Source organism: Neomonachus schauinslandi, chromosome 3, assembly GCF_002201575.2.
Source record: "Neomonachus schauinslandi chromosome 3, ASM220157v2, whole genome shotgun sequence".
NCBI lineage: Eukaryota > Metazoa > Chordata > Mammalia > Carnivora > Phocidae > Neomonachus > Neomonachus schauinslandi.
Window position 1 is genome coordinate 13,465,158 of NC_058405.1, and position 25,124 is coordinate 13,490,281.

Genomic DNA, 25,124 nt, shown 5'->3' on the forward strand with positions numbered 1-25,124 from the left:
GATTTTATTTTATTTATTTGACAGAGAGAGAGACAGCAAGAGAGGGAACACAAGCAGGGGGAGAGGGAGAGGGAGAAGCAGGCTTCCCGCCGAGCAGGGAGCCCGATGCGGGACTCGATCCCAGGACCCCGGGATCATGACCTGAGCCGAAGGCAGAGGCTTAACGACTGAGCCACCCAGGCGCCCCAAGTGTGGCAGATACTCTCATCATCAGCTCCTTTTCACAAGAAGGAAAACAGGATGGGGTGCTCGTGCACTTGCCGCTGGTCACACGGACAGAAGGTGGGGAGCCAGGGTTAGGAGCACGGCACTGGTAGCCAAGCTAGCTGTTGCTGTCAGCCCCCGCGGTGCTCAGCAGAGGGCTCCCAGATTGACCCAGCTTCCTGTCTGCCCCAGTGGCTCCTGTGGGCTCCTGTGGGCGGAATGTATGAGCTACAGTCTCCCTGTTTTTAGCTAGTCGGGCACTAAATATGTTAATTGATCTCTGTAAAGATATTTGCCAGAGCAAAACCACCAAACATGTGGTTTTTATTCGAAACATATTGATGACTCTTGGAGTATTGATTATGTGCATATGTTTCCTTAATTACTCCTTGCTGTCTTAATGGAGGCTTTTATCATCAATAGTGCATATACCAACTGCATTAATTCCCAAGTGTGACCTGCTTCAGCATGCAAACACTGCGAATGATATAGAATCACTTCAGATAGCTTTGAAATGGCTGTGACGAGTTGAGCAGGCTACCTTCTGGAGTTTTCTATTCCTTGTGTTCTGTAACTGAATCTGGCTCCGGGATTGTATTTACCAAGTGCAACCTTTGCTTTAACCTTATATGAAGATACCTGGCTTTCATAAGAACCAATTTCATCATTTTTCTGGTTTCTTTTCATATAAGAATTGACATAGGGCTCAGGAATATAAAAGACGGAGAGTAAAAATTTGGACCAAGTTAAATATGACTTTCACTAGTGTCTTTTTAAAATAAAAGCTGTATCTCCCCTTACAGTAGGTGGGATGTCGCCATATTTTGGAATATATAATAAAATATACTTCAGTTTTGACTTCTTTCTTATCATTCTCCGTTTTCTTCTATGATTAATTTAGTACTCTCTCAGGCAAGACGTTTTTATAAGCCAACAATTTTCTTTGTCAAAAAGAATCAAATTGTGGCTTTAAATATATTTCTTGCATTAATTTAAAAGGAAATCAAATGCTTGAATAATGGAACTAATCAATGGTAGATTTGCCTCTCTATCAAAGTTCGGATCCCCTGAGAAGCAGTGTGAGGTAGCGATTCCAAGCCGTGTGGAGGGGAAGGAAGCAGGATTGGGCAGAGGGAGAAGTTGGGCTGTGAGTCTCAACAAAGGCCTCAGCCCACCCCATGGGGAGTGAGAGATGACCCTTCAGTGTTGCCTCCAGTTGGGCAAAGTTGGGTCTGTATACACCTCTCTCAATCAACCGGACAAAGGCCATGCTGGGGGAAGGAGGCAACATTGGACAAAGCAGCTCTCGTAGCCAATGAAATTCCAGTTGGTTGATGATGCTGCCATGCCCAGAGGGAGAAGACGAACATTTCATGCAAAGGAACAGGAATTTATGAAGCAGAAAGGACTCTGGGTATTTGAGAAACAGAAAAGAGGTCTGAGAGATTGGACAGTAGTTAGCGCAGTGGACTATGATATCAGATGAGGTTGGAGATATTGTTGGCCAGGGTAAAGGGTTTGGATTCTACCGTAAGAGCAGGGGAAAACTCTTGAATATTGGATCTTGTTTTGTTTTGGTTTCTATTTTTCCTTTTCCCCCGCTTTTCAAAAATTGAAGCATAATTAACATACAATGTTATATTAGTTTCGGGTATATGATATAATGATTCAATGATTCTGTACATGCCCAGTGATCATCAAGATAAGTGTGCTCTTAATCCCCTTTATTTCACAGCCCCCTACGACTTGCCGTCTGGCAACCACCAGTTTGTTCTCTGTGTTTAAGAGTCAGTTTTTCTGTTTGTCTTTCTTCTTTATTTGTTTGGTTTCTTAAGTTCCACATATGAGCGAAATCATATGATATTTGTCTTTCTCAGGCTGGTTTATTTCACTTGGCATTATACCCTCTAGCTCCATCCATGTTGTTGTAAATGGCAAGATTTCAGTTTTTTTTTTATGGTTGAGTAATATTCCAATGTATATGCCACATCTTCTTTAGCCATCTATGGATGGACATTTAGGTTGCTTCCGTATATTAACTGTTGTAATTAATGTTTCAGTAAATATATGGGTGCATATGTCTTTTCAAAGACACTTTTGTGTTTTTGTTTTCTTTGGGTAAATACTCAGTAGTGGAATTACTGGATCACATGTTATTTCTATTTTTCATTTTTTGAGGAAACTCCATACTGTTTTCTACAGTGGTGGCACCAATTTGCATTCCTACCAACAGTGCACAAGGGTTCTTTTTTCTCCACATCCTCACTAACACTTATTTCTTGTGTTTTTGATTTAGCCATTCTGACAGCTGTGAGGTGATATCTCATTGTGGTTTTCATTTGCATTCCCTTGATGATTAGTGATGCTGAACATCTTTTCATGTGTCTGTTGGCCATCTGTATGTCATCTTTGGAAAAATGTCTATTCAGGTCCTCTGCCCATTTTTAATTAGATTATTTATTTCTTTGGTGTTGTGTTGTAGATGTTCTTTATATATTTGGATATTAACCCCTTATTGGACATACTATTTGCAAATATCTTCTCCCATTTGGTAGGTTGCCTTTTTGTTTTGTTGATGGTTTCCTTTGGTGTGCAGAGCTTTTTGTTTCAGCGTAGTCCCAATAGTTTAATTTTGTTTTTGTTTCTCTTACCTGAGGAGACATATCTAGAAAAATATTTCTGTGGCTGATGTCAAAGAAATTACTGCCTATGTTTTTTTTTTTTTCCCCCTAGGATTTTTATGGTTTCAGGTCTCACATTTAGGTCTTTAATCCATTTTGAGTTTATTTTTGTGTATGGTATAAGAAAGTGGTCCAGTTTCATTCTTTTGCTTGTAGCTGTCCAGTTTTCCTAGCACCATTTGTTAACTAGACTGTCTTTTCCCCATTGTATATTCTTGCCTCCATTGTTGTAGATTAATTGACCATATAAGTATGACCATTAATGTGACCATATTTCTGGGATCTCTATTCTGTTCCATTGGTCTATGTATCTATTTTTGTGCCAGTACCATATTGTTTTGATTATTACATCTTTGTAGTAAATCTTGAAATCTGGGATTGTGATGCCTCTAGCTTTGTTCTTCTTTCTCAAGATTGCGTTGGCTCTCTGGGGTCTTTTGTGGTTCCATACAAATTTTAGGATTATTCTTTCTAGTTCTGTGAAAAATGTTGTTGGTACTTTTATAGGGATTGCATTAAATCTGTAGATTGCTTTGGGTAGTATAGATATTTTAACAATATTGGTTCTTCCAATCCATGAGCATGGAATATCTTTCCATTAATTGTGTCATCTTTGATTTTTTTTCTTTTATCATAACAGCAGTGGAAAACCATTGAATATTGGAGCTTGTTTGTTTTTAAAGATTTTATTCATTTATTTGAGAAATAGAGAAAGAGAACAAGCAGGTGGAGGGGCAGAGAGAGAGAGAGAGAGAGAAGCAGACTCCCCACTGAGGAGGGAGCCCTACACCAGGCTCAATCCTAGGACTCTGAGATCATGACCTGAGCTGAAGGCGCACGCTTAACCTACTGAGCCACCCAGGTGCCCCTTGTTTTGGTTTTTAAGTAGAGGATAGAGGCAGATATACCATGAAACTAATGAAGCTTAAGCTTTAGGACCTCTTATTTGCATGAGTCCTTTCAAGGACCTGGGAGGATCCCTAGCAGTGGGCCTAGCAATATGTTTATATGGTCATAGTTCTAGACAACTTTCCATTGTTGAGGGCCACTGTCTTTTTCCACATTAACTTCCCTTCTGTCACACTCCCTTTTGTGGGGTGGGTTTGGAGTGGCTGTAGTCATTTTTGGGATCTGGCTCTGAGGACTTTGAGCAGGGATACTTCTAGCTTGGGTTTTGTGAAATATAATTATATGGTCCATAGCATTTCTGTATGTGGTTATGTTGTTGCTAGCCATCTTGGTATAAGTACCCCTTACCTGGTATAATGACATTAAGGTGCAGGGCCAGAGGTTTGCTTTGCAGTGAGAGTGTATCCTATAGCACCCAGGTCTCAAAGTAAGTGGGTAGTGGAAGAGAAAACATGATTTGAAGTCTTGTATACGTGATGTATATGAAATCCTGTATATGTATACAGTTCATGGACAACTCTTCTAGACATCAGATGCATACAATTCTAAGCAGGGGATTTGGTCTTTATTGATGCTTATCTGTGAGGATAACAAAATATAAGCAATTATAAATGCCTGATAATTTTTCTTCTTTTTAGATCAGAAATATGAAAAATAGAACTTACTAAAATTTTTGTGTTTGTAGGGTATGAATCTGTAAGTGTCCAATAAGCTCTGTGTGTGTGTATGAACTTGAATGTTAAATTGTCAATACGAAAACTTTAATACTAAGAAAAAATGTAGCCAACCATGCTTGAAGATTGAATTACCTTTCTGTTCTCTATATAGAAAATGGTATTACAAAAGTGTTGTCATAGGAGGATGTAATCAAAAAGAGATACAGTAAAAAATTTAAGTAAAATATTATAGAGGTGTGTCAAATGGTTATTTCATAAAAATGGCATGCTGTTTATGCTTTCTGTATATTTATTTTCATATTTAATTCTATATTTTTGGGGGGGGGATTTTTAAAGACTCCTCTGCCCACAATTTTATAACCTTCAGACCCCACAAAACCTGGCATGGACCCACTTCTGATTTGGATGATGCTGAGATCTGATTTCTATTTTATGAAGTTACTAGGTGTTACATGAAGGAAAGACAGGAGTAAAATCAGAGAGACCACAGTTTGCATCCAGTTAATCACAATTCTTTTGAATGTAGTTATTGAAGAGGGACATGAGAACAGTCAGGTGTTGGTATTGGTTTTCTATTGGGCTGCTTTCTAGAGTCCACAGAGCCTCTAGAGGGGGGTTGGCCCTGGTTAGCATAGTGCCACTCCTCAGATTTTAATGTGCATGTGAATCACCAAAGATGTGACTAAAATGCAGATTCAGCCTCAGTAGGTCTGGGGTGGGGCCTGGGATTCTGCATTTCTAGCAAGTGCCCAGGTTCTCCCGAGGCAGGTTCAAGGCCCACATTTGGGGTAGTGGGGTAGCAAAGCACTGTGAATCCAGAGCCAGACTGCCTGGTTTCAACGCCCATTTTCCTACAGACTTTGTGACTTTGGTTAAGTTATCTAATCTTTCCAGTCCTTAGTTTTCTCATCTGTAAATTGGGATGCTAACAATAGAATCAACCATAGAGGCTTGTAAAGATTAAATGAGATGAGTCATACTAAGAGGTTGTCACAATATAAGGGCACAGAAAATATTCGATATCATTGTTCTTGTTGCAGATAGAACACTTGGCCTTCCTAGCCAAGCGTGGCTGCGACTTCTTGTGCCAGGCTCCTGAAATTCCTCATGCATGTGGAAAGGAAGAGCCTGTCCCCACAGCATGGGCTAAGAAAAACTAATCCAATCACCAAAAACTTACAAACAATGACATAGATTTGCAAATCAACATTACCAAGTAAAATAAATATTGAGGCTAGTCAAGAACCTGCTAGGTTGCTGACTACATCACAGAATATTGCATCTAGAAGTTAGAGATCTTGTAGTCCAATGGCTTCATTCTGCAGACAATAACAAAACAAAGCAAACGAAAGAGGCCTGGGGGTCGTGACTGATCACGTTACATCATGTAGGTGGAATCTCTTTACTGAAAAGGCAACACACATCCTTTTGTTGATACTTTGAGATCTATAGAAACCAATCTTAATTCAGCCTCCTATTAGTTGTTGGAGGTGGAATTGTGTCCCTCAGGATGATTTATTGACCTCCCAGCCCCTCATACCTGTGAATGTGACCTTATTTGGAAAAAAGGTCTTTGTAATTTATAATCAAGTTAAGATGAGGTCATGAGGGTGGGCCCTAATCCCATATGACTGGTAACCTTATAAGAAGATAACTTTAAGACAGAGACACGCAGGGAGAGGGCCACGTGAGGACAGAGGTAGAGATTGGAGCGATCAGTTGTGGGTCAAGGAACATCAAGGACTGATGGTCACCAGCAGAGGCTAGGAAGAGACACGGAAGGATTCTATCCAGAGTCTCAGAGGGAACGGGGTGCACCTCAATTCCAGACAGCTAGCTTCCAGAACTGTGAGAGAATACACTTCTGTCGTAAGCTACCCTCTATGGGGCTTTGTCATGGTAGCCCGAGGAGACTCATACAGTGGTCTTCATCCTTTCTCTGTTGTCCCCAGCTTTATTCTTCCTTTTCTGCTGCATGGAAAGCTTCTTGAGGGTAGGGATTGGACTTTTGCTCATGTTCACATCCCTTGAGCAGCTTAGCAGTGCTTAGTCAGAGCTCAGTGAGCATTTGTTGAAGTAATTGTAGGCTTCCACAGCAATAATGCGGCTCATTATTTGTGAGTATAAATTCCCTATAATTTGCCTGTCAGCTTTTGACATTAATTGTCATCGAGGAAATAGAAGAGGTGCCCCTAGGTGGCCAAGAGATGTTTGGTTAGAAAGAGGAAATAAATATTTACAGGGAAACACAAGAGCTTATTTTAATATTATTTTAAGAACAGTAACTCCTATTCACCGAGAGTTTGCCACGTGTCAGTCAGGCTCAGTTCTGTGGTCAGTGTATCTTCTTTTATTTAATCCTTATAACGTCCTGGTGAGGTAGATCCTATTGTCAGCCCCAGCTTCCTGACGAAAAACACTGAAGCTTAGAAGCTGCAGAAAGCAGAGTGGAGAGTCCAGTCCGACTGGAAACTTTGCTCTTGACCAAATAAATGACTGTTGTGAAGTGCAGACCCTGATCTTCCCTTTCTGCAGAAGCGAAAAAGCCTCAGTTCTATGTTTATGGCTGATAATGTGGTAGGCTGCTCTCCCTGTAACTGTGTGCCATGTGTGTGTCTGAGAGTGCTGAACAGATATTTAATCTGTAGTGTGTTTGTTATTTCTGTGTCTATCCTATCAGTTTGCTCCGACCTAGGCGGAGCAGAGGAAGCAGGTCTTTCCTAAGCTGCCATGCTACTTGGAGCGTATTTTCTCCCTGTCGAAAACCCCAGGTTTTAAGTGAGTGGCTTCCCAGCTCTGCACTGCAGAGCCTATTGGAAGCGGCAGCTCAGGAGCCGAGAGCCCCCAACAATTCGGGCACTTACCTCCTGTTTCGCCAGTGTGCTTCTGTGGGGTAACCTCTATTTGAAGGAGGGCTTCTCTAGCCAAGGGAGAGTTAGTAAACTTCCCTAATTTAGACTATTTTAGTTTACACATGAAGACTGATAAATAAACTTCTTCCTGTGTTTATATAAACCAAAGTCCTGGGAAAACCCCAGTCAAGTTATCAGAGAAAGGAACACCACCAAAACCTAACATGGCGGACTCTCTGGACACAGTTGGATTTTAGAGCTTATGTGACCCATGTGTGATCTTTATCCAGAAATCCTTTTCTTTCCAGGGGCTGCTTCATCATGACTTAATGGCATGTCCTTTTGAGAAAATCACAATGGCTTTTGTTATTTTTGATTTCAAGAGAACCATATGGAAGCTTGATGAAAAAAAGAAACACAAAACAAAAAACAATAACACCGGAGAGATGATACAGTGTAAGCTTCCTTCCAGTCCCCTCTGGTCCTAATATAAAGAATTAGGCTCCATCCTAAATCTAGAAGAGTACTTTGCAGCCATAGCTTCAAAACATTTCATAAATCATATTTTTGTGATAGGGAAGAAAACCTATTTATATAACCTAGTAATGGGTTCTTATTATAGCTTTACCTTAAACCTGGATGGATGCTTTACTCTGAATTCTTTTCTGAAATTTTGACTCGGAGGATGCTACAAATACAGCTCGTGGCAACCTGAATTAAGACAAGCCGGGGTTTCAGAGTTCTGCCACTCTAAGTCATCTTGGAAGAGTTACTTAATTTTTATGAGTCTTGGTTTCTCGTCTGTTTGATGGGTATAATAGATCCCCCATAATGCTAAGGATTATGTCAAGTGTATATGAACCAAACAAAGTTACTGTCTGGTCATACCCTATCATGAAAACGTCTAGATGGGTTTTCACCAAATTTGGAGGGGCTATCTTAAGGGTTTGATTAAAATACAGGCCAAGTAGCACATAGGACATTTACTTTGTGGGAGAGGGTGGTGGCTAAAGGGACGCCTCCAATGGGTAGGCAGTTGTTTTTCAAAATAGCTGAATGAGAGGAATATGCAGTTGGAATGAGCCAGGCCAAGGTTTTTGATCATCCCGTGGGCAGACCCTGAAAGGTAGTGTTGATCCAGAATGAGGCTACTTCTCACAGCAGAATCTCTGTACGCCTTGAGTAGGAATCTTTGTAGTAGTTAGAATTTACTTATCAGTTATTAGTAATTCTCGTCAATGACACAGGATGGGCTTGTTGAAAGCCTCTACAGACCGTTTAGCTTAGGACTTGGCACATAAGTGGGTCCCCGGTGAATATTCTCAATTGCACCCTGTCCTCATTCCTGCCATCCAGCTCCCCCACCAAGAGCATGTAGGGAAATCATTATTATGTTTCATTTTGTATAAATCATACTTAGTCATAGTGACTCAGTCATTTCTGTGGAGATGGAACAGTCCAACAGCAATAAAAGCCTAGTATTTTAGATATACTAGGATGTTTTTTGGGGGAAGAAATCATTCTTTAGCAAGGCAGGATTTTATTCCCACAAATATTAGACTATTGAACTATGTTTTTGTTTGCCTGGCTGCCCTAAAATCTTTAAACTGTTGCAAAAGAACTCGGATTAATAATGAAAGAATATATTTCTGGGTTTGAAGCATTATTTTTAATTTGGGCCCCCCAAAATTGACATAACCCTTCTCTATTGGCAGGTAATTGTAGAATAATTGATATTTTATATTTAACTATTTTCTATGCGGAAGAGGCAAACTGGTTTTACTCTCTCGGGTTTAAGTTTCACTTTCGATTTTAATGTGGTTCCATGAAAAGTCAGTCTACTGATTGAAATGACACTTCATAAAACCAGGTGTGAAAATTTTAAGTACAGTTTGTCTTAGATCTTTCCCTTAAGATAACAACTTGTTCCCCAAAGTTGATACCTTGAACTTAACAGAGAATGTTTTCTTGTCATGAGCGTCTGATGTGATAGCAGCTTTTCTTCTGCATTACAGTAAAAACATTGCTCGTCCAGAGAGAGAGCCAGTTTTTCAAACATCCACAAAGATGCGAATCCCAATGGCACAGTTTAAAAATTACAAGCGCCTTTATTATTTAAGCATCTGCCCGATCTGTTGGATGTTGGTACTCTCCCTTGTGACGGGGTATCATAACCACTCAGAAGGCTGAGGCTTTAAACCTGCCCTGAAAGAAACCTTCTTGCCCCCCCCCCCCCCCCCCCCCCCCCCCCCCCCCTTGCCCTCTACAGGAGGTGATTTCTGCCCACCTCTGCATGACAAGGACCGTTCCAAGCCAACAGCTAATACCCCCCTCCTTCAGAAATACTGTTGGGCCCAATGGGCTGAGGAAGGAGAAAGGAGAGAAGGTGCGCACCACCTCGTGGGGAAGTCTCTTTGCCGAACACCTGCCCTCAGGTGCCATGCTCAGCTCTTGTCGTCTCCTTAGCCCGCCTGGCCATGATTGTCTGCAGGGAACAGGACTCACCATTCTGCCTCTTTCTGCAGCCACAGCTGTGAGCCATGTCGTCCAGTCAGGCTCTGGCCAGAAGCCTGCCGGTCCTGTGGGTTAGGTGGCGCTTTCTTGTCTAAATGAAACGGATATTTTGTTCCCATTTGGTTACTAATGTTCTCTTCATTATCAGGCAGAATCCTGAAGAGGAGGGCCGAGTGGTGGGATTTACCTTTATTTCTAATTTCAGAAGAACTTCTAAAATGATCCCTTTAAATTGCTTTTCTTACTGTTAAAAAGCCAAACCTAAAAGCAAAACCCATCAGTCTCCCATTTGAAGACCAGAGCTTGCTCTCCTTTGAAGTCACCAAAGGTTTTCTACGCGAATGTGAAGACTGTTTCGTATGGCTAATTATCCATCCGTCTCCACACAAAAAGGAGGAAGACTAGAAATCCTTTTAAATGCTTCTTTTATTTCATTGGTTGTACATTGGGTGAGTGAACTGAATATTACAACCAAAACATAGAGTTGATACAAATTAGACTCCTGTTTACACTGTAAGGTAATGAATGAGGGAATTCTTTAAGTGTTACAGAAAGATTTAGTAGAAATGTTACCAGTGGTATGGCTGAAAGAATATTTCTGTGAAGTGCTGTTATATCCTGAAAACCAAGAGTGAAATGTAGTTCCCACACAAGTGGCGAGTTCATCTCTTAACTACAGTGTTTGTTGAATTGCTATCTTCATGTCTTGGATACTGGTGATTTTATTTTTGTAATTAAACAAAGCATTTAAGATTTATTCATCATAGTCAGACTTCTGAATATAAACAAACTTTTGGCAAATAATATTTATACAGAAAAATAGTTTTAGATCCTCTCAAATCCCAGAATTATTCTATAAAATTACATTATAAATAAATAAAAAGCAAAATCTGTTGTACATATATTTGTACATCTATGCATTTGCCTTGCCTCCTCCTTATTGTAAATGGCATATTTATGACTCTTTGCATATTATAATCACAATTCTGGAAAATGGATATCATAGTAAAAATACAGTCTTCTATATTTGTCTGGGGATACAGGTGATGTTTCTGATGCTCCCATTATTAAAGGGCTGAAAATAGCTGTGTGCTAATAATTTTAAAAATCAAAATCATGAAACAAAAGAAAGACACCGTGACAACAATTAGTCTACAAAAATATTTCAGTGATTCCTGTAATTTATCTTTTAGTAATGTATACTATGTTTTCAATGAGTTTAAGTGAAATAACAAAGAAAGAAAAAAGAAAAGAGGAAAACAAGTTTGAATGTTTTAGGTAAGTTGTAGCGTAACTACATTGTTATAGTTGAGAAAATTACAAAGATCAATAATACATAAAGATGAAACTACCAAAGAAATACAAATTAGATACAATACTTTCCCACAAATTAAAACAAATGCCACGATACAAGCAAGACGTAAGATCACACTTAGAATGTGATTTTCTTTCGATGGGGTTATCAAATCTACAATACAAGATGGTCATTAGACGTCGACTGACATGAATTAAAATGGTGGATTTCTTTTTTTTCTCCAACAAAAATGATATGGTTGGTGCATCTAGTTTTCAGAACAGGCGGTGATGCCAAAATTTAAAATATTTTACATTCAATCTCAAAAGTCAAAATACTTCAATCACTAGTATGTTCACAAAGAAAATGGATGTTTTAAACAATTACACATAATATTCATTTATAACAGCTGTTTTGTTTTTTAAACAATAATTTAAAAACTATGTAGGTACTGTATAGGCTATGTGCAACATATAAAATGTGAAATATGAAATATTTGGTACGATAGTGCTTAAAATAAACTTTAAAACAAACTTTCTGAACAAAATTTAATTGTATCGCTATTACCTTGAAGATCAACCAAGTATTTAAAAAAGTAAACAACATTAAAATATGTTTCATCCATATATAGTATATATATGTATGTGTATATATAATATGTATGTACTTGTATTAAAGTTTTTTATACTTTTGAGACATAAAATATGCTTTAAGGTGAAAGAATTAAAAGAACTATTTTTTTTCCATGCTGTAGTCAGTTACAACCCTTTAATCCAACTTTTGAAATGCAAAACAGTAATGGATTTTTTAAAAAGTGAAACTATCTACTTTTTGTTTACACAGTAATTTAGATTAAAGTCACAGTCAAATTTTCAGTGACTAAACTCAAACTTACTTAAATTAGAATATTATACAGATCTCCTCACCTACAGCTTCGTTGTTTGACTAGGTTTTTAGTTTAGAAGTTATTCTGTAACAGGCAACCGGATGGTGAGTTAGTTTTTCCAACTAATCCCTTAGATTAGACTGTTGGCATGGGCCTCGTTCTTGTCAAGCTGGATGAAGTCTGGCAAAATCTAGGCACTTCTACAAAGTCTCTCTTATAAAACAACTTTAAAAATATACTTGTAAAATAATACCTTCAAGACTTTGTTTGGTGGGGTATGAAGTTCATACCGTGCAAAGTTTCTTTTTCAATCTAGTTAATGTTATTCTAGAATCACACGATTCAATGCGGCATCTCCGGGCAAACCAAATACCACACTGTGATGTGTCCCCCATACTTGTGCTTGAATTTCCATTCAAATTTTAGACCTGAAGGACAGGCGTCAGTTTTACTTCACTTCTCACCTTTGCTGCAGCATTCATGTTGTGAAGAAGCGAAACATATGCTTTGATCCAGTGGGTAAAGGAAATGACAGTAACTGGCGTTAGAATCGAACCTGCCCTCGGAACAGATTTCTTAACTAATGCTAATTGTTTATTGCTAACTTGGAAATATTCGCAATCGAAATGAGTACGTTGGTTGGGCTTTTCTGCATCAGCTATAGTTATGGAGATAAGACAATATTCCTAGGACAGAAACTATGTTTAGAAACCCTTGAAAAGTAAACTTTATCCTTTATGTCTTTAAACGTCACAGCTGGTCGCAGGTAGTTAACTATCTTAGGTTGGAATATACTAAGCATACCATATTTAATACTCATATATGATATAGCAGCACTAGCTTCTTACAGTTGTGGTCTGTCCGGAAGAACTAATTCTTTATTTAGCATGCAGTTTGTGGCAATTCTATTGAGGAGGAAACAGGATAGTATGTACAGTAACAATGTTTAGTTATTCTCAATGCAGATTCTTGGCATTCCATTCCGTGTCTGCTGATTATTTCAGAATTATCTGTTAAAGAAAAAGACAAGCGTGCTTTAGACATCCTTCTGTGAGGGAAAATAACGAGTTTAAGTTCTACTCTTTGCAAATAGGAATTTCCTTCAATTTCTCATTTTGATATATTTTCATCTTTTGAGGCAATCGTAATTTTGAGCAATCCCCACCCTTCATGCCGAAAAACTTTACACATAAGCTCTCCTGCCTTGTAGCTGCTGTAACAAATGGTGATTCGAATGCACACGATTGTATTTTCTGTGAAACTCTGACAGCGTGTATGTGGGCATGCAGTGTGCTTAGGCCCTGATCTCCTTTTCTAGTTTCTGCTTCATGTCTCTTTCTGATATGTTCCCATTATCATCCAATTAATATTTGCTAAGGTGATCAGGGAGTCTAATCAGAGAATTAGTTTGTACGGGGAAAGTTGTGGGAAAAGTTTAAATATATTTTTAAATGTATAATAAGTTAAGTGTTATTTATTTGTTAACTTGCATATAACATTCAGAGATGTGTTCCCATCAAAAGTAATTTTGTTCCCAAGGTATAATAACCACCAGTTTCAAATTCAGGGAACGTCAAAGGGAAAAAGGGACAACATTCTAATAAAGCAGTTACAACATTCTAAATAAATCCAAAAGCACAGACAAAGCTAAACTATCAAATGCAAATCGTGGTCCCAGGAGCCTGATTTCCAAGTTCATTTCCAACTCCATACCTTTGCAAAAGACAGGGAGTTTGCCCTGTGTGACCCAGTCCTCTAAATGACAAGCTTTTAAAAAGCCAACCTTTTAACAAGTTCTAACAAAAATATTCTTTGTTCAATGCTTCAACCAAACTTTGTGCAATTAATGAAATATTTACTTATTAAACTGCCGAGAGTCTATGTTTAGGAAAAAAAAAAAACAGTGAAAATTCTTTATGATCAAGCTAATATTCCTGCACACTGGGATCCAATTCCTAATAAAAGCCTCATTTCTATGTATAATCTCTCATCCCATTATGTTAGAATTCACGTATGTGGATACTTTTCCTTTTAAGTGGGTGCTCCTGCAGTTTGGAAAGAACGGCTTTAGTATATACTCAAATAGTACCAACTCAAATAATTCCTCCCATGAAATAAATAGGAATATCCTTTAATTTACTGGAATGTACGGATTTATATGGAAGTGATAAAAGTAGAGGAAGAACTCATTTATATTAAATATTTATACTAAATGGAAACTCAAAACTTCAAAGTTCCTGAGAATTTAAAATTAATTGGGAAAAATTGCATTGTCTCGTATAATGATAGACAAATAAAAATGAGATGTAATGATTTGATATGTAAATATTATCCCAGTATCTTGGAATAGCCACTGCCAATTGCCAATATCAAATTCGTCAGATGGTTCTATTATAACTTCACTTTTGGGTTCAGATATTTGATTATTAAATAGGAATTATTCTATTTCATCCCTTAGCTTCAATTCAATACTATCTGTAAGGTTTCCAAATTAAGAACATGGCCCGGGACATCAAATTGTGTCTTCTTCTCTTTCTTCTTTCCTTTTACTTTAGCAAGACTCTCTCTAAGATATTTATGGCACAAAATCTTGCAAATTCTTAAATAATATATATTTTGGAATATATTCACATCCTTGCTTAGTAAGTGACACTAAACTGCCATATAGAATGATATTCTTAAGCACCCGGAAAGAAAAGTATTCTACAGAAAGCCTAGCAACGGGCTATTATAGAAATTAGTTACAGCAATGCTTTGGACTCATACCTAACAGAGAGACATGTACAACCACCTGGGTTTAAGTGAATGGTAAATTAACCTTGGAGTTCACTCGGAGCATTACCTGGACTCACCCAGCTTGTCCTTCCCCTCTGCCCCAGCCTACATCGGATACATTATATGGATAAAGAGTAAACACAAATAGCGGATACGTTATCAAGCTGTCTGCTATTACAGCGGCCTGGTGTCCAGGCCAGGAAACTCTGGCTCTACCCTGGTCTCTATCCTCGGCTACCTTATGGACTAACCTCTGCGGTGTTAAAAAAAAAAAAAAAAAAAAAGAATTACTCTCCTGGCAGCTGCAAGCTTCAAGAGGTCCAAGAGATTTGATTTTAGAAGGTAAGAAAGCTGTGAGTGTTTCATTTTTTGGGTGGTAGCATTTTTCAGGAAAACATAATTTGATTATTAATTTTTTTTTCTGAGAAATAGAGCTCGCTGGTACAATCTGAATTAAGTGTTCTCTGCGGGGCGGGCGGAGACAGAGTCTGGAAATACAGACACGACTCCAGATGAGAAGCAGCTACCTATGAGTGTCTCTGAAATGACCTGCGGCCCATGTGCTTGCTGTTTCTGATGTCAGGAGACTAGTGTGACGTGAGACACTACAGGCCGGAGGGCCCACGGGGGGACAGGGCAGTTTCCAGCTGGGGGATAGCCCTGGAGGGAAGAGAAGAGCCGTGGGGGGGGGGGGGGCGGGGGAATTAGGTGTACGGGCGGAAGAGTGTAGAGAAGCCATTTCAAGGGAAAGAGGGCTCTTCTGTCTAGTTTTAAATATGGGTTTTCTTTAGTCAGATTATATTTTTAATTTGCACCAAAGAAACATAATTTAAAATCAGATGAATAGGTCCATTTGTGCGCTTCCCTGTTGCCTCTCCAACTTTTTTTTTTTTTTAAAGATTTTATTTATTTATTTGAGACAGAGAGAATGAGAGAGACAGAGAGCACATGAGAGGGGGGAGGGTCAGAGGGAGAAGCAGACTCCCTGCCGAGCAGGGAGCCTGATGCGGGACTCGATCCCGGGACTCCAGGATCATGACCTGGGCCGAAGGCAGTCGCTTAACCAACTGAGCCACCCAGGCGCCCGCCTCTCCAACTTTACATGGATATATGAAATATATTCTATACATAAAAACATCTTCAATCTCCATTGTAATTTTAATGGGCAGCAGGATCAAAACCTTTAGAGGGTGTCTGAGTATTTCAATATAGGTACGAAACGTGCATTCTTAAAAGAGCAGGCTGGGGGCGCCTGGGTAGCTCAGTCGGCCGAGAGTCCCACTCTTGATTTCGGCTCGGGTCATGATCTCAGGGCTGTGAGATCGAGCCCTGCACCCGGCGTGGAGCCTGCTTAAGATTCTCGCTCTCTCTCCCTCTCCCTCTGCCCCTCCCTGCCTGTGCTGTCTTTATATGTGGCCCTGAAACATGGGCTATGAATCTGATATTGACAAGTCCTGATCCTGAGCCTGTCCATTTTAAAGTACAGTTAATTAAATCACAGTTCACCAAAGTGACCTCGACAGACCGGCTGATCGGCATCCTTCCTGCCCTGTGCTCACCAAAACTGAGACCAAAGTTCCTTTCTCAGCCTCCAGGCCCTGCAGCCTGTGTTTTCTTGGAAGGGGCAATGGAAAATTCTCCTGGGGTCTGCCAGAGCGAGTGTAAGTCAGATGGCTACCACGTTGGATCCCCCAGAAATCCCCTCTCTGAAGCCTCATTGTGGGTTTTGTTTTAATTTCAATAGATGCCCCCTTGATTTTCCAGGGGGCTGTGAGTGGTTTTTGCCAGAACCCTGAGAGCTAGGTTAGTATTGCCAGTCATACTGTTGTAGACATAGAGAAGGCAGCGCAAGTTTGCACGACGTAAAAGTGCTTGTGCAAGCCAGTGTGAGTTACGGATGTTAGCTCACTCCTCCTGCTGGCACGGAGTCCCCTCCAGGGTGTAGTGACAGTCTGCACTGACCAGGGGAAGCAGTGGTCCCGAAGGCTCTACCTCTCACGGCGCCAGTGGAGATCAGTGCTCAGAACCGCGGTGGGAGCCTGGGAACCAGGGAAAGGGGCGGCCATGGGGCGGGGTCTAGAGCAAACAGCGAGCAGCGACTGTGCGGATGGGTAGAAACCGCGGAGGGACCGTGGGGCTGCGGGGCCCCTCCCCAGGAAGGCCTTGCCTGCGTGGCCAACCACACCCTACCCTGGGGCCTCCTCCAGACGGATGTCGCACCCACGTCTGCTCAGGGCGGCGGAAGCCCCGCCCCAGTCACAGGTCCGCTATTCAGCTTCTGAGGACCCTGGCACCATATATGACAGGGCAAAAATCAAATGTATTGAACAGGATGTACTTCTGTTCATCTTTCTGACAGACTCGCCTCTTAAATTTAAGGATCTTCTCATATAAGGAGAACCATGATGAACAAGGGGGATAAACGGCTAACATAAGATTTTAGTCAATCTGGTATGGTAAATCAAAATTCTGAACTTTGGAACGGATTACTTTTCATTCCTTTCTCGACTAAAAGGAGAACACACAAAAAATGGGACTAGCTGATGCCCACGAAATCGGCAATTCTATTTTTAAAACAAAGACAGGCTTGAGCTCAAAGCACTAGTGCATGCGTGAATCTTCGGTGGACCCTCTGGTTGGAACAAGAGTATCTGTGATGCAAAAATGTAAGTTGGCTGCAGTGGAATCTATTTGTTAATTAGCATGTCCTCCAGGTGGTTGGATTTCAGAATCGGACGATTCTGCTTCATCCACATCCTTAAATTGTTCCCATACGAACCCAGTACACAAGTAGCCTAATATTTATTTACTGTAGACAAAGCGTGAATGGCCCCAAGGAACATCAGATGGGTTGCTTTCCCATGAAATGTGTGGGTGGGCAGTCGTTTAATAATCTCTGCGTCCTTGGTGAAGTGCCTACCACTGACTCGTGGTGCAATGGCAGTCAAGTTTATTAAAAAGAAGACTGGGTCCCTGTATGGTAAACCTACTGACTGGGGGGCCCCAGCAGGAAGTGCACGTGAGTGAGTGGGTCAGGTAGGGAGCGTGGCAGATGGAAGGCCCCGTGCCTACAAGGAATGGAGGAGCAGCTAATCAGCTCCAGCCAGTTGTTATGTGCAGAAACCCACTTGACTTTACACTGCTTGACCTTTCCATTTTCCAAAAGAAGCTGGAAATTCAGCAACTAATTCTCATTACAGAAAATAACTGTGTGGTCCAAATATCTCTTTAGGCTGTGTCCTCTTTGAGCCTTACCTACTGGGAGGAGCTATCCACTAAGCCTGGATCGCTAGCTTCCTGAGCCCGGCAGAGGCCAAGGCTGTAGGCAACACGGAGGGAGCCAGCAGTCACCGCTGCTGGGCGGGAACGGGGGAGGAGGTCTAATGGGGAGTTAATCCTGCAACTTGCACACATCGCACTTTCACCCAAAGGAACAGGGTACTTGACCAACAGGCTCCCTCTAAGAAAAAACTACTGTCCCTCCCTTTACTGATTCATCAGATATGAAATACCCACATTGCCTTGTCTCTTCCAAGATGATGATAGATTTTGGCTGAGCCATCTATACGCCCTGACCCTTGCTGGACACTTGAAAAAGAACTGACTAGAGTGAGAAATGCACTTGGTTGAAAGCCAAACAGTCTGTGCAGAGGCTGAAACACTGAACTTGAGTGCGTCAGCACCATCAACTCAACTGCTGAACTGACTAGCCCTCGTGCCAGATGGGGTCAAAGAAAACAAGTCAACATAGCATTTCTCCCGGGCTTCAGAGGCACCAAGTATTACCACTTTCTGAGTTTTCTACCTTGTGACGGATATCCAGGAACTGAACATATGAATAATTATGACTTCTAGAAATATTCACACTTTTTATATAAATATGTTCATTACAAAGATTCAGGGACATCAGAAGAGCTGTCTTTTAAAATATTAGCTCAATATTAAAGTATGCCAGAACGCTTATTGCTTGGCTTAATTGATAGGAAAATCGTTTCAGTAAAAAGACCCAACTGTTCCTATGGATCCAAACCATAAAACAATTAGAAGAGAGGAATAAGGTTTGACTTCAGTCCTCCTGCGGAGAGCCATCCAATAGTGTCTTTGTAGTGTGGGGTTTGAAGATGTGGATAAAATATGCCTTATAAAATATTCGTGTGGTTTTGCCGAAATCTGAAGGCATCTGAATAGCACTCGCAAGGGATCTCAAGTGGACATTTCCAAGCAAGGCTGTTGCATTAACTGGGTCTGTGGCAAAACTGAGTTTTCTAAGAATGAGGCAGTGTTTTATTCACCTTTATATCCCTAATGTCTGGGATAGGGCTGGGCACGTAGGAGGCATTTATTAACTGCTGGGTGCACGGAGGGCTGAGTCAACATTTACTGAGGACTCAAGACCACAATGCTGGTATTAGCAGGTGGCCAACAGACCACTCACAAGCGAGACACAGAAATGGCGGCAAGGAGAGGAACCCTCTGGACAATAGGTATCTCTGCTGTCTTTCGGGCAAGTTAAGGATTTGGAAATATCCAAGGAAAACAAACAGGCCTCTCCTTCCCCTACTCCCTGTTATAGACAGGTAAGAGGAAAAATCTTCCAGGCTGGGGGAAGAATCACTCACAAATATGGAAACATGGCAGATAAACAAAAATGCCACCTGAAGAAAACTTCTAGACTTGGTTGATTCCTTAGAAGTCTTCTTCCACAGTTAGAAGGCCCTGTTTCCTTGGAATGTAATTTTTAAGAGAATGTTTCACTCTCTCCTTAAACAGAACTAATTATTAATTTTAAAACTGAAAACCGAATGGAATTTCCTAAAACTATGGCCAAGCTAAGGAGGCTTGCCTGTTGCTCGCCATCCTAATAGCTTTTTTTTTTTTCCTACAGTTATTTTCTTTTTATTCTGTCATGCATGTTTCTCTTCACTGCTATCTCCCGGCACCCCCCCACACCCCCCAATCTCTCCGCTGCTTAATATTCTCTCCATCTTTTCCTAGTACTCCATACCTCTTCCCTATGGCAGTTGCTACTGTCTGAAATTCCCCGATTTTGTCTGAGAGGCCAAACTTACGAAGCATTTTGATTGAAGTAAACTGTACAAAGGCGGAGGGACATTTGTAGAGTTTTGGCTACAAAATAATTCTGGACTTCATCACAGTATGGATTACCAAAGCCAAAAGCAAATGTCTTTGGTTTCTGTGAACATAACATTATCAGAGCAAGTCTAACGATACGTGTTAATAAATGAACACTTTTAGGCACTTTGGCCGATTTCAAGACTATGTGTAAACTTGAAGTGCATAAACAATTCAAAGGTAATGAGCGGTATATAAAAAGACACTTTGGAAAATAGTCCTATTCGTTATCTGGGGGAAGTATTGTTCTGAGAGAAGGCAGCGTCTTATGCCATATTTGCCTTGTTTTCAAAACAATTTTTATGAATATAGGAAGGGCACATTTTGGGGTGGTGGGAGAAAATTCTCACACATGACGATGGGTTTCACTCTTGAGAAGGGCAACTTGAGGCTGGCCCAAACGCCCCCAGTATTTAGCAGACCTTAAAGAGCAGTACAGTCAGGATTATTGTTTTGTCCTCTGTCATCAATGGAAAGTTTACATTCAAAGTTCTAATTCCTTTGTTTTTAATGACATCATTTTGTTGAGGACTCATTTCTAATATCTTCCAATTAGTCGAACAAAAAGATTTTTCAGATATACCCTTCAATGTATGAAAAACTATCACTTAAAAATATTAATAATTGAGTTTCTGCACAAAAGGCAGTAACGATGGCCTCACTGAAGATTACTGACCAGGGTCTACACTGACAATTTATATTATTCTGGACAAAATAGGTACAGGGAAATTTTTGATTTGAATAAGACTGCACTCTTCGCATGAGTCCATGTCACACGTGGAAAAATCTAGACTCTTGTGAGAATGGGGTGAGACTTCAGTCACGATTCCCTTCTCTACCCCACACCCAGCCTCAACCAGTCCAATTCCCTGGAGGGAATTCTGAGGAGCATTTCTGCTGCTTTTACAGTGAGACAGGAATCTAGCCCTTAGATTGTCTAAAAATCCGTACATCACCCAAGGGTGATTCTTTCTCTTGTAGGATAATAAATGAGGAAGCAGGAAAAGGCACAGGGAAGACTTTTCGTTCCTCGTGCTTCCGCCAGTGCTAAGTGTTTAAAACAAAAACACATTCAGGAGTGTTGTGTGCTTGTTCAGGAAGAGAGGAGCTATGGGGCCGTGTTTGCTCTGCAAGTGCCAGAGGAGGTCAGAACAACAGGAAAACCAAACCAAATCCTAGACTGGAAGGGCCCCTACAATAGCCAGGAAAAAAGGAGGCAGATCAAATATGGCATCCATGGGAAATGGGCAGGGGGGGGGGATGAAAGTCCCTGGTTGCCTGGCAGGGACAAGTCCCAGATTTTCTCTTCCTATTCCTGCCCAACGTTCCTGACTCCATACCGTACATCTCATCCCCACCCCACCAAACTTCCCCGGCGAACATCCGAATCACGGAATTCACAGGGGTGATGGTTCCTCTACTCCGGCAGGTGGAGAAGGTGAAGGACTTTTCCATCACATAGCTGTCCGGGGCTTTGAGTTAGGCATGTGCTTTTGGCCTCTGTTTTGAATCTCAAAGATACAGAAACATCTATGTACGCGGTATGTGGCCTGTTCCGTGCTGTTAATATAGTATTATCCTTGAGCAATGTCGCGAGTGAAGTAAACTCTGATAGGCCAACCCGGAGACCTTACCATCCAGTTCATCACTGTCTCTATAGGAAAATTATTTTGAGTCTTAAACCAAGTGACAAAGGGAATTCTGAACAAACATTTTTAAAATTAGGGCCTGTCTACGTATTAAAGGAGGCTAAATTCCTCTACTGTATCAAGAAACAATAGATAATATTTGGGCCACACTATTTAAGAAAATACTCTAAAACATTATAAGAAAAATTATAAAACATTTCTCTAAAACTATCACATTTAGAATATTTTCCCTGAGATGCGTGGCATGGGAAGCTATCTGGGATTAAATAGGCCACCCACATCGGAGGCTCTTTCACTGAAGGTGACCTCTGGGCATGAAGGTGGAATCCAAGAAAACTTTTTTATACCTTTAAAAAAGTTTATGCAGCAATGGAAATGAAATTTCAAGGGCAGTCATTTATACCTGCTCTTTTCAATATGGGATTTTACTCCCAGTAATAAATTGAGGATTTGGGCCCAGAAAAATCACAGAAACAAGATCCTGTTGGATTCAACATCAAGTCCTCAATCCTGCTCAATACCCTGCTTTTGTATCCACCACCATTATGTCGGACTTAGAATCCTGAGCACATTTTGGCTGTAGTACTCATTTTAACTGTGGAGCAGAATGTATAATTCAGCCTGTTGACAACTGGCTTTTAGGACACTAAAGGCAGGAAAGTAAGTAAATGCGAAGATTCAGCAAAAGGAACAGTGAGATTAGTGTGACACATGAAGCATGTCTCTGTGTGTCGTAATCATCTTGTACATTTTGGGAACCGGTAGGATGACACTGCCATCTAACAACATTTCCAGCAAAATCAGTGGTCTTTTTCTATTTTAGTTCTTTGCCTGTACGTTTGTGTATGTGTATCAGAGAGAGAGAGAGAGAGAGGTTGGTTAAGAAAACTACTTAATTGTGTGTAAAATCATGGTGCAAAGGAAAAATCAGAGTCCCGGAGTGGAATTTCAGGAGGCTTGTCTGTGCCACCCACAAGCTTGGTGACCCTCTGAGCCTCAGTTTCCTACTTTGCCCGTTACCACACGGACACCTCTGGTGGGGAGCTACACCAGGTTACCATCTGTCTTCCCTAACAACTGCGAGGAGGAGCCAAAATACCATGGTAGAATAGATGGCAAAATGGAGACCCCCCAAATAAAGAAAAAATACAAAGAAAGCACCTATATTCTCTTTTATTTCTTTATTGCTGTCCTCTGTCAAAACTCAGTGGCTAAGACCATCCTTTTGGCATTTCTGCTTTTCGAGATGATCCTTATTAGTTGATAATCACTTTGACAGGAATTATTTGCATGTTGGTTTACTGCCTGTCTCCCTTATTAGGTTAGACTCAGGAGAACAGGGACTGTTTTGTTCGATTCTGTATTCCCAGAATTCTGAATTACACATAGTAGGTGCTTAATAAATGTCTGTTGAGAAAAGGTATGAAGGTGCGTTGCTGCTGAGTCAACAGTGGGTTTCTGTTATGGCCTGGCATCTCAGGATAGACCCAGCTTCCACCAAGGATGGCTCACTGAGGAAGGATTTGCATTTGCACTCAGGTACCTGCTTTATGAAAACTCTTAAAGGAAAACACAGCAACAAGAGAATTTTTAATGTAAAAAGAATAACTCTGTGCTATGGATTTAATAGAAGTACAATCAGACATTTTCTTTCCAATCCTACTCCCTGCTTCTTTGGAGAAATGTCTACTCAGATCTTTTGGCCAATTTAAAATTTGTGGTAAAACAGGCATAGCTTAATATTTGCCCTTTTAACCATTTCTAAATGTATAGTTCAGCGGCGTTAATACACTCGCCCGTGAGCAACCATCACCACCAGCCATCTCCAGAACTCTGCAGCATTCCAAAACAGACCTCTGTACCCAGTAAACAATAACTCCCTATTCCCCCTTTACCCCAATGCTTATTTCCTGCTTCTCTCTCTCCTTCCTATGTTTGGCTTCAAAACGGGATCCCTGGCTCTCTGTGTCACACCTGAGTCATCAGCAACTTGCTAGGTTCACTTTCTAATTCACTCCCTGCTTTGCTTACAACCAAACAACTTCCCAGCGGCTCCTTTGAGTTGCCTCCTCCAGGCCACCCCAAACAACCACTCCCAAGTAGTGATGTTCAATTAATCTGAGACTGGTATGAAGGTAAGGTTCTGTGGAGACCGTGGAGAAAAACAGTATCTCTCTTTCTAAATTACCATTGTTTGAGAAAGTCCTGGTTGAGAGGACACCTCTTGGTAGACTCTTTCCAGCCAGAAGTTATTTGCCACTCTACCATTCTGGGAAAGGGTGAGATGGTGCCCTTGTCCATCTGCTTTCTAGCTCTTGTTTACTGGACTGAAATTTGAATTTCCTTGTGGTTTCATCAAGCAACAGTATTTTCAGACTGTTTATGATATTGAACTTGGATTTCAAAAAGGCTTGCTTCTATTAGAACTTTCTTCTTAAATGGTTAAAACTTCAAAAACTAATAGTGAAACTCAATAGTTAGAAGTTTTTAAGGGAACCATATAAAGAAGTTCATCCCGATCCTACACTGACCACAAGCTCCAATCTCATTCAAATGTGGTGGAGACACAGGAGAACAGGATTTGGAGGCAGGCAAACCTGATTTCTAAAACTGTCCAGTCAACTTCCTACCTGCTTGAATCTTAAGTTATTCTTTAAGATTTGCTCTCCTCTGGAAAATGGATAAAACACTTCACAGAGTTCTGTTGAGTAGTAAATGAAATAATGTACAGCAAGTATCTGATGTGTAATAATGCTTATTGGTAAGTGTTGGTTCCTTTCCCTTAAAAGAGAAGGGGATAAATAAAATTTGGCTTCAGCTTCTATTTAAATGGGTATTCAAATAGTAATATTGTGCACTTAAATATTATATGATCTGTAGGGCACTCCATCTGTGTTGGTAATAAACCTGATTTTGATGAGATGAAGATATGGAAGATGTCAAATACACTTACTTTCCTTTCTATATTTGCATATCCTGACCTGTCACTGACAACTAACTAAATATAGGCCGAATTTCTCTATTCATCAAAGTCTTGACTGTCACTCATATTTATCATTTTTCAAACTAAAATCCTTTATTACAAAAGCATCAGTAGCCATCAGTGTCTGATGATCAGTGTCCACTGCTGTAGAAAGTTAACATCGTATGAGAGGCAGGACCTTCCACAATTTAAAGTTAGATCCTGTTCAAGTCCAATGTCTAGGCCCATTCCATGTGTTACCATGGGTAAGTGATTCAGCACCTCTTATTCTTAGTATTCCTCATCTCTACAGTGGGAGTCAAACACTGTCACTGACTCATGAGTTGAGAGGATTAGATCAGGTATTTAGTGAGTACTTGGGCGTAGGAAGCATATAAGACCACTGTTTTATTTGGTAATATTTCACCTATTTTAACTTCCTAGGCTAAGCCACAAAACATGAATATTTTGACAAGGTATACGTGGCATTTACTAAATATTTGTAGATCACTGTGCTTAGAGCAAACCATGAGTTATGGACACTTGTGCACACCAGTCTCGTCTACCACATGTCTACACTTCTAGCTT

At 40.5% G+C, this 25,124-nt stretch overlaps 1 protein-coding gene across 5 annotated transcripts in view; it reads right to left on the bottom strand.

The window, feature by feature from the left end:
• Positions 1-10,245: 10,245 nt before the first annotated feature.
• Positions 10,246-25,124, bottom strand: part of MBNL2 (muscleblind like splicing regulator 2) — a 156,901-nt gene continuing 142,022 nt past the window's right edge. For 4 of the 5 annotated variants that reach the window (XM_021696030.2, XM_021696029.2, XM_021696028.2 and 1 more), the window contains one exon: positions 12,936-13,027. In XM_021696030.2, the coding sequence (XP_021551705.1) occupies positions 13,013-13,027 (15 nt within the window). In that variant the 3' untranslated portion in view covers positions 12,936-13,012. Of the gene's footprint in view, positions 13,028-25,124 lie in introns of all 5 variants that reach the window. The other variant, XM_044913531.1, reaches the window with a different exon arrangement.